The sequence below is a fragment of the Stegodyphus dumicola genome, chromosome 6 (assembly GCF_044657685.1).
Source record: "Stegodyphus dumicola isolate Sdum_Otavi_A_Nest chromosome 6, ASM4465768v1".
In the NCBI taxonomy this organism is placed as follows: Eukaryota; Metazoa; Arthropoda; class Arachnida; order Araneae; family Eresidae; genus Stegodyphus; species Stegodyphus dumicola.
In genome coordinates this window covers 197133594-197144045 of record NC_140773.1, presented here as the reverse complement: position 1 = coordinate 197144045, position 10452 = coordinate 197133594, and the positions used below count along the sequence as shown (strand labels likewise).

The following is a 10452-nucleotide window of genomic DNA, read 5'->3' as shown; positions in this document are numbered from 1 at the left end:
AACAGCACCTGAAAGACGAAAATTTGATTTATATAGTACCCCAAGAATCCACTTTATAAGGATAAATGACTTTTTGTAGCAACCATAGTCTGTTTGGGGATACAAGTTATTAGGAAAAAAATGGGAATAGCCTTTAGTTCTTAGTTTTTGAGCGTATATTATATTATTGAGATTCCTTGTGTTTTAACTACAAATTCTGGAGTTTCTTTTACAACGAAATCCCTATTAGAATGTTTCAAATTTCTACATCCTTTGTTAGAAAAGTTCCAGGACAGAGGTCGCAAAAAATAGAAAATTGCATTTACAAAGTAATGACCCTAGCTGCTGCTATCAAAGTATTAAATATACTATCTATACACAATTGCCTTGGCTATCTACACACAACTGCCAACGTTTCTGTAGGTCTTGGAAGCAAGCAAGGAAATTTTCAACTGCGATGCTTGCAAGCTCATTTGTCACAGCCCGTTGGATGTCAGCAATAATCTTGATCAAGAATTTCTTTGTCTTACCACTTTCTGTTCGTCTGTTAGTAAGTGAGGGACGATTCTTGTATTAAGCTTCCACTTCGCGTAAAATCTTATGACACACATTACGATTTAAATTTAGTTCTTCTGATATCACGCACAGTTATACGATGGTCTTCTTGCAGTAACTGCTTACAAGCTCAAGGCATCAGTCGGTATCAGCTCTGGGATCGTCTTGCACACAGTTCAAATTCAGTTCTTCTGATATCATATGCAGAGTTACACGACAGCGTTCTTGCAATAACTGGCCTAATGCTACACGTTTGCACCGATATGTGCTATAGACAAGCTACCAGCTCTGGAATCGTCTTACACTGAATCTCTGCCTTCACGAAACCTTTTGTGCCACTCGAAAGCACGACTTTTTGGGAGTGCCTCGCCTACATATGCTTGCTTAATCATGTTCCACGTTTCACTAAGGGTTTTCCCGAGCTTAACGCAGAACTTAATGTTCACTCTTTGCTCACAATCAGCATCCATTGTGTTACTTTAACGAATGCGACAATAATCCGAACAGTGTGTTGCTTAGCAACAAACTGCCACACCCTGCCATCTAGTAAGTTTGCGTAGAAACATGGCCAAGGTCATGTCAAGTAAGAATACATACCAGGTAACATAAAAATAACATTTGTTTCTTTTTAGTACTGCAAATTCAGAAATAAAAAAAAAATAAAAAAAATAAAAAATTGTCCTAGAACCTTTCTGACAAGGGATGTAGATTAATCGATTTAATCATGAGGTAAGGGACATAGACAAATATGTACACTTTATTTACATACACAGGCTACATAACCAATACATAGCTTTCAATAGTAGAAATTATTAAGTTCAACGCCTTCAAATTATAAGGTTTATCTTAATGCCTTTGTTACAGCATTTTCAATAAGCAGAATTATAAAGTGTTTCGAAGACAGGGTGGCACCTGGTGGACACTCCATTAAATTAATAAATCTGAGAACGTTATAATAATGGCAAAAACATCCAAATGCAGTGAATTTGGAGAAAAACTTGTTGTTTACCTTGTAAAGGGTATTTTAAAATTAACGCAAGATTTGAATTTGGCGCCATTTTTGCATTAAGTTGTTCGCAACCCTAAAAAAAAGAACAGTTTGAAAGCCGAGAATTTAAGGTTAGTGAAAAGGGAGCGTTATACGATACAACAACGTGTCTTCATTATTGAACAATATTTTAAAAATAATGAAAGTTTGGCGGCCGCAGTTCGAAAATTTTATATAACATATGGTAAAAATAGTGTTTTAACCTCGTCAACTGTTAAAAGATTAATTGAAAAATTCGTGGATACTGGATCAGTTGGAGACGCTAAACACACCGGTCGTTCAAAAACACGACGTTCAAATGTCAATATTGAAGCAGTGCGTCAGAGTGTTGGTGAAAAACCAAGAGCATCAATTCGACGTCGTGGATAAGAATTGCAAATTTCAAGAAGCTCTCTACAGCGTATACTCACAAAAGGTCTGTGTCTTCATGCTTACAAAATTCAATTAACACAACAACTGAAGCCTAATGACCATGAACAGCGAAGAAATTTCGTGGAAGGGATTATTAATCATCAAAAAGTGGATGTTGGTTTTTCGAGCAAAATAATCCTAAGCGATGAAGCACATTTTCACCTCGATGGCTTTGTTATCTCCAAAAACTGCTGTGTTTGGGGTTGAGAGAACCCACCTATGATTAGTGAAAAACAAATGCACCCATAACGTGTCACTGTTTGGTGCGGATTTTGGGCAGGACGCATCATTGGACCATACTTTTTTCAGAATAAGGCTGGTCAAGCAGCAACTGTTAATGGTGCTCGATATCGTGACATGATAACACAGTTTTTTCTGCCGAAATTGGATGATATTGATGTGGCCAATATGTGGTTTCAACAAGACGGTGCCACATGCCATACAGCCAATGAAACAATTCAATTACTGCATCAGGCATTTCCTGGTCGTATAATCTCTCGTTTCGGTGATCAGAATTGGCCTCCTATATCATGTGACTTAACACCATTAGATTTCTTCTTATGGGGGTTATCGGAAGTCAAAGGTCTATGTCAACAATCCCACAACCACACGTGCATTACAAGACGAAATTAAACGCTGCATCAACGAAATTCAGCCACAATTACGCAGAAATGTCATGAAACATTTCGACGAAAGGGTGCGTATGTGCCAGCAAAGCCGTGGAGGCCATTCGCCCGATGTGTTATTCCATAAATAACCCTATTTTATGTACTTTATGATTCACTTAAAAAATAAATATCTAAAGACTAAAAACTCTCTTTTATATTGAATTCAAATCTTGCGTTAATTTTGGGACACCCTTTATATTTATGACAGATTATTTTTTGTGAAAAATCATTGTACTAAAAAAAATTCTTTTATTTGTCTGAAACTCTGAAAAATTATCATGTACTAATTAACCGACCTTTTTTTCCTAAAGCTTGCGGATTTGAAAATTGAAAAGAATCCTTATGCTAGAGCATTTAAAATAGGGTAAGTATTTACAATCGAATAATTTGATATAATGTATATACGAGATTTTTCAGAATGATTTCACCACTCAGTACACCTTTATCATTGATTCAAGGTTCCAGTTTAAAACTGAATATCAAGTAAAGACTTTTTAACTAGAATAATTTTAGTGTGCCTCATTTTGGCAAAAATAGGAAAAATTAAAATTTTTTTGATGCAACTCTAGAAAAGGCGATTCATATTAAAAGTTTTAAATTATTCTGTTAAAGATCATAAGGACAACCGGTTCCAGAAACTTTATTAAAGCAACTTTCAATTATTCTGATGTGTTATTATGAAATGTCTTTATTAGAACAAAAGAGTGAATAATTTTTTCATTCGTGCCTTCCCTTCTTTTAGGAGCAAGAGGAGGTCAGAAAATGAATCGACGAAAGCAAATTCATCAGGTGAGATGCAGCTTTTGAAATCTGTGCACACACTGTTGATCATCAATATGTAAATTGTTTACAGCGTAGTAGATATGTGAACCTGCCTATACATAAGTAGAACTTTCTTCTTTGCGATGGACGGCTAACAGAATGATCCTGTTACATGAATTCACAAATCTAGTCATTTGGCTTTTAATTTAATAAACACCTTTATTTACAAAAACAACATATTTTATTACTATTTACAAAGAATTTAAAATGATGCAAAGAGATTGATTACAGATACGGTAAGCAGAGTTCATTTCTGCTTCCGTTCGTTATTGAGACTACTGTCTCTCTATATTTTAATTCCCCCTCATTTTCTTCTGCTGTTGCGATTCCGGAAAAGCACCATTTTTTTTTCTTTTATTTATAATTGATGATCCTTACAAGTCCCTCTACGAGAAGCACATTCTTTAGCTTAGAGACAATGCTTCCCAGAGTTCAGAGAGAGAGAGTTTGAAAAATACAATAACCCCCCCCCCCGAAAAAAAAACAGCAACACAGCTTTTTTATGGTGGAAGAAGGAGATGAGATGGCCAGATATTCCATTACTCGCAATTTACAAATATGCATTTTCTTCTTAAGTATACAGTGTGATGAATCATCAGGTATCTGCAACATATTTTTATAAGGATGGTCATTAACAGTTATAGAAGGAAGATAAACTGTCAGGTTTGCCATTAAAAAGCAATACATGCGGAGTAAACATGTACTAAGCTATTAAAAACCTTATAACTGAAATTAATTTCCAGCTTCAAAATCTTGTATTCATAACAAGATTAACACCAGCTATGGCTGGTTCTGCTGTTAGTTTCATTACATCATGAAAGAATGATGCTGATTTTTCAAATTTTTAACTACCACTGCATTATTATCAGGTATTGTATACACAATTTTACATTATGAACATACGATGAAAGTTGTTGAACAGATTATAAATTCTATTCATACAAGATCACTTCAGAATAGATTGTTCAAAGAACTGACTGATGAACATTATTATTGATATTACATTCTTAAATTAAATAACTTAGTAAGGCAAAAGTCCTACAATGATTTTTGAGCTTCTTTCAGAGATACAACAGTTTTTAGAACCCAGAAATGAAACTTACTAAGAACTGCTGTTATTTGATCTAGCTTTTCTTACTAACATAATAACAGAAACAAATAAACTAAAACTTCAGGGGAAAAAAAAAAAAAAAAAAAAAAAAAGACTGCTGTTAAGTTAATAAGTATAAATGCGTTTAAATTAAAATCACATTCGTTTTATTAAGAAATACAAGAAAACTGGAAAAATTAAATATTCTGAAAATCTTGTCGAACTTGAAACAGTTTCCAAATTACACTACCTAATTTTTATGAAATTCAATCCATTGTTTCATTCATTTCATATCCATTTGGTACTAATACATTTGAAATATCATAACCGATCGGAGTTATGTTAAATAAAAATTCTACTGTTCTAGAAATGAAAATAATTGATTTTCAGTCTAATTTACAATTAAAAACAAGAATATCGCAAACAGACTTTTGGATATTCATAGGTTAGAAAAGATATCCACTCTTAAAACTTTTCAAACGTTAAAATCCGGCTTTGGATTAACTTACATAACAAAGTGGTTTTTCAGCAACGAATTTGTAAAATCAAATTTAAGATGCAGAATAATAAACGAACATCCGAATGACTGCATCAATTTAGCCATAACATCATATCACCAGAGGCTCAATAAACTCACAGAAGGCATGCAGTGTCAGGTTTCATGTTAAAATGTGTTTTTCTTGCATTTAATTTGCATCTCATTGAATTTTTAATAAATAGTAACATAAAGAGTATATAATCACACCTTTTCTTTAACATACACCACACATTTATATTATTTATGTATTATATATGTTTATTATTGGAATATTAAAATATAGTATATATGTATTAAAAATAGAGTGTAATATTGTGGCTCAACACAATTTTTTAAATTCTAAATTGGCTCCGATCAAGTTGGGCACCACTGATCTAAAAGATATGTTTAAAAAAAATTATCGCAATTGAAATGGAATGACGGTGAAAGTGCTTAACAGATTGAAAAGTTCAAATTGGCGCGTGTAGATTGCAGTTCTATATATCTATCGTTTTACTGGGCCCATTGATGAATTCAAATTGCGTTTTTCATGTTTCGAAAGCGCGACTTATTCATTATTTATAGCGTTGTTCTAATATAGGTATTTTGACACAAAATCGGACTTTTCGGAAATGACATGCCGATTTTTTTCTATATTTCGATTCTACGACTCAAGTTAAGCCAACCTGCCAAGTTTCGTAAAAATAGATTTTAAAAAATTATCTTTCAAAATTTTAGCTCCTCAATGTTAATTGAATTGGGTATATATTGTTGCGTTCGTTCTCTTTTACTTCTGACACAAGTTATGTTATTTCCTGACACCAGTTCGTACGGGGTTCGTGTGAATTTGGATGAATAACGACGACACTTGATGAAGTATCGAAACACACTTTAGTGGCCAGTATTGTCAGGACAGCTCCAAAATATGTTTACAGTCGTCGATGCACTACTATAAACACGCTGACACGATCAGCGACACAGGTTATCAGGCTATCACGGTGGAGACAGCTTCACGGCAAAGCACTAGAGTACAGCTCCCGACTCTGCTTGGTCGTTCTCGGAACTTCACGTACTCTCGAGATTCTCCACGCTACAACTCGCGATGCACTCGACGACACACAGAGCACACGGCTCCCGGCTCTTCGGTTCAGTCGTTCCCGGAGCTCAGCACGTTCTCTCGACGATGCACTAAGAGACTCCTTCGGTGAACTCAACGACCCACTCGGCACTCGCTGCCCGGCTGTCAACTTGTACCGACTCCGCAGGGATTGACTCGCTAGGCGAGACACCAACTCGATACTAACTAACTCGCCCTCCAGACGAGGCACTCTGACTCGCCTTCTCGATTAAACACACACTAACTGACTGCGGACCAGCAGGGTTTATATAGCTTTCGGCTTGTGTTCGAGAACATTCTGGGCTAAACCGGTAAGAATTCGTTCCAGAAGATTCTCCATCCGTCCATGGCATATCGCCAATTTTGGGATTTCTCGCCAAATGTGGCAACCCGGTCATCTTTTGCTATTTTATGGCAACCCTAAAATTGCTTTGCGGGGAAGCTATCTTACCGCGCCTGGACATTTCGTAACAATATTTATTAATTTCTATTTTTTTATTAAACTTATTTGATTTTTCCTTTCACATTTCGAAATTTAGATTCATTACAAATAAAATTCGGCCAATTCATATAATTTATTTTTAAATCATTTTTATAAATTTTTGGGAAAATTTTTTGAATTATAACCTATAAATTTTTACCATCATCCTAAAGTAGATGTATTTCTAAGTACACCTAAAAAAATATTTTATTCAAAATTTCTGAAGATATACGTGAATTTATATATTGGCGCGTTTTGAAATTTAGCATATTTGTTGAACGCGATAAAACATCAAATGTGGTTTAGGCACTTTGTTAAAATTATTTGAACGTAGGAATGATGTGACTTTCTTGCACAATATAAACAGGGAAAGGAAAATAGTTAGCCATAAATTAAGATGTTCGCCAAGTGAATTATTGTTGGCAAAAACTGAAAAAAATGCGCCAAGTTAAATTTTTGAATTTCTCCGTAAATTTCGCATCAAACTTTACAAAATTTAATATTTAGGCATAACTTGAGTCGTAGAATCGAATTATGGAAAACAAATTGGCATGTCATTTCAGAAAAAGTCCAATTTTGTGTCAAAAATCCCTATGTTAGAATAATGCTATATATAAATCTAGTATATATACTAGACTTTCGAGACGTGAAAAACGCAATTTGGATTTCGTTAATCGGTCCAGCAGAACGAGAGATATAAACTGTTCCCTCACTTTTTTTTTCGCAGTGAGCCTTGCTATATAAAACAGCTTGGCTTAGGTTGTCCTATAACAGAAAATAACTATTTAATTTTTTTTTTTAATTGAGGAGCATTATATTCAGGAAAATTGTAGAAATCAATTGAAAACACAAAATTATTTCTGCATGACACATTCATAAATATAAAATAGTTTTCTCCCATTTGTTTTGGAACATAACATGTAACTGATTATTAATTAAATCTGCTGGAGAGATATTTTAATGTCATAAATCTGATCAGACTTTCTATAACATTTATCACAAATCTCATGAAATGCTTTTTTTATATTGTTTCAGAAAATATTTCACCTTCGAATAAAGGAGTTGTGGCCATGACTTCTGGAAACACAGAGATGGAACCAGAATATCAAAATGCTTTTGCCAGTTTTCCTAGTCCAAGTAACTCAATTCCACTGGGTTATCCTAACTATCCATTTCATTCCATGCCTTGTGCATTTAACAGATATTCACCTTGTAATTATCTCCAACCTGCAAACAGGAGCTTCAATCCATGGTCATACCAAGCCTCAATTCATCCACAGCCTTTCCTTTCACACTGCAGCTGCCTCAATTGTTCTCCTCTGCGGTACAATAATGTATCATCAACAGCAAGCACACAACTAAGTTGCTGTGAATCTTGTTCAATTTGCAATAGTGCAGTGTCATCTACAGTAACTGAGAATAAAAAGACTCAATAATCCATAATAAAAAGTGCTAAAAGTTTCAGGTAGTTATTAAAAATTAGTAAACTGTTTGCCTTCTACCTTGTAGGCAATATAAAACTATTAGCAATGTTTATTCTTAGAAAGAAATTTCAAGTTATTATATATACTCTAGTCTGAGGCTTATGCATTTTAGATGTCAAAGTATGTTTCACTCAAATACTTTTATGAATAAAACATTTTATTTTAGTAAAAAAAACTGAAAAAGTATTCATTTATTCAAGATTGTTACACACATGAAAATGATTGCATGCATATTGGCATGTTGCAACCTAAATTTTTATAACTAAAAACAGTGTATCATAATGTATATTCAAATCAAAATGCTTTTGCCATAATGCTTTTGGACGGCGTTTTTGTATTTAGTTTCAGTGCCAGATGATGTTTTTTTTCTTTTGTAGCAAAATAAAAATACCATACAAAATTTTCAACAGCTATGGACTTTTTCTTCTGAGGATAAAAACAATTGGTACTTTAACAGGACACCAGTCCTAACTGTGCATAAAATGAGTTAATTACTTCAGAAATAGCTACATAATGACATTATTCCAAATACGAGGGATGGTTATTTGATTATGGTGAAGCACACAAGAGCTATCTGCCTAAGAAGAAGAGTGTTTTTGTGACGATTTTCTAGAGGGAACAGGTTCATAAATAGATAACTGAAAATCAATAATTAAGTTAATGACATACTTAGGTAATAAAATCGTGCATCTCATTTTAGCTGAAGCTTCAGATAAAATAAGTTTTGTTAAAAAAAAAAAAAAAAAGATTCGAGCCATGAATATACATTATTTCAAGGGATGTTAAAACAAAAATAAATTTTTTGCATCACACCAATGAAAAGAAGTAAAATAATTTGATAGAATGCAAAAAACATGGTAGAAAATTTTAATAGTAAGTCGTGGGTGCTAAAGCAAAGAATAATACTGTACTTGTAACTACAGTTTCCTGAACAGTTGCAGAATGTGCAAAGTATCTCGAATAAAGAGATTAACAATATCACAGCTATACAAGGAAAAGAAAGAATTAAATTTATATCCATTACGATAATGTGTTTAAATCAGTTTCAGCCAGTTTACCAAAGGTAGTGTTATGTGCTCATTATGGTAAGTTTTCTACATGCCGCATTTTTTTTTTTTTTTTAATTTGAAGTTTGTTTTAAGAGTTCTTTTTAGTTACATCATTTATTTTACTGAATATTTTTTTAGCAAAATATTTGAACAAATTCTATGGAAGTTTTTTAATTATTTCTTCAGCATAATTGCCCTGATAATAATTATATAAATGATAAAATAATTCTGAAGACGTTAACTGATTAATAGCAGGTGAACAAACTAAGTATCTCTGACTTCATATTTTTAAAAGAATGGCTCAAAATTAGACCAAAATAATATCAGTAATTTTACCACTATTTGTTTATTTTATTAATTTATTGTTTAGCATTTTTTTAATTACTCATACACTGCTTGAGAAGCAAATGTCCAGAATTCGGGAAAAAAATATGCACACAGTATTTATATTTTTAGTTGTTTATAATTTCCAATAAGGTTTTCAGAAATTTAAATTTAAATTTAGGCTCTAAATTTAAATAAATATTTAAATTTAGGCTCAATAATAATGCAGAATCTGAATTTACAAAGTGAGAGCGTTATAAAAATATGCAAATTACAGAATCATAACAGGAGTATTGTTTTAAACTTATGGGAAATACTTTCTGCTGCTTTGCATTGGTCTTCTGATCATGGCATCACTGACCAGTCGGCCGTTCATGCTCAGGCCTTATTCTTTGAGCCAGTGTTGGCTAGTGGCACTGTCTCCTTCAAATAAAACTTGTCACTGATCGCAAGTAAAAATCAAAAACTGTAATCTTATATGGCTGGACTGGAACTAATACAGTAAGAGGATTTAAACTAAGATTCATTATTATATAGATAATTAATAAATATATAAATTTGTAATATTTAAATCTGCAATATTTTAGAAATCCAAGCTTTGCTCTTAATTTTAAAATTTGACATCGTTTTAATTTTATACCTGAATTAAATCAAAATTTATACTTTTATCTGTTTGAAAATCTTACAGCATTTTCTTAGGTTATTTGTGATATGGTCCAAGCAGTCTTCTCCTGTCCGCGAAAATTGCCTCCCAGCGGCCGTCTGTTTTTTGTAGCGTGTAATGTTGTTTTCTCTGTACATCATAACTTTCCATACATGACTTTCGTAGTGGTTGAATGTCAATGAATATTAAGTAAAATTATAGGGAAATAAAGCATAATGGAAAAATAATAATATCTCTGTTTAT

General features: G+C 33.1%; 1 protein-coding gene across 1 annotated transcript; it reads left to right on the top strand.

Annotated features, from left to right (window-relative positions):
• Positions 1–1098: 1098 nt before the first annotated feature.
• On the top strand, positions 1099–8263 carry LOC118200003 (uncharacterized). The gene is made up of 4 exons (XM_085819715.1): positions 1099–1134; positions 2303–2559; positions 3404–3450; positions 7724–8263. The coding sequence occupies exons 1-4, from the start codon at positions 1099–1101 to the stop codon at positions 8122–8124; spliced, it is 741 nt and encodes a 246-aa protein (XP_085675841.1). The 3' UTR covers positions 8125–8263.
• Positions 8264–10452: the final 2189 nt, after the last annotated feature.

Excerpts from the sequence above, each read along its gene's own strand:
- LOC118200003 (XM_085819715.1), top strand. The coding sequence starts at position 1,099 with ATGGCCAAGGTCATGTCAAGTAAGAATACATACCAG. Across the intron at positions 1,135-2,302 it reads CAAGTAAGAATACATACCAG|AATAAGGCTGGTCAAGCAGC; the intron begins GTAACATAAAAA and ends TACTTTTTTCAG. Across the intron at positions 2,560-3,403 it reads TTAGATTTCTTCTTATGGGG|GAGCAAGAGGAGGTCAGAAA; the intron begins GTTATCGGAAGT and ends CCCTTCTTTTAG.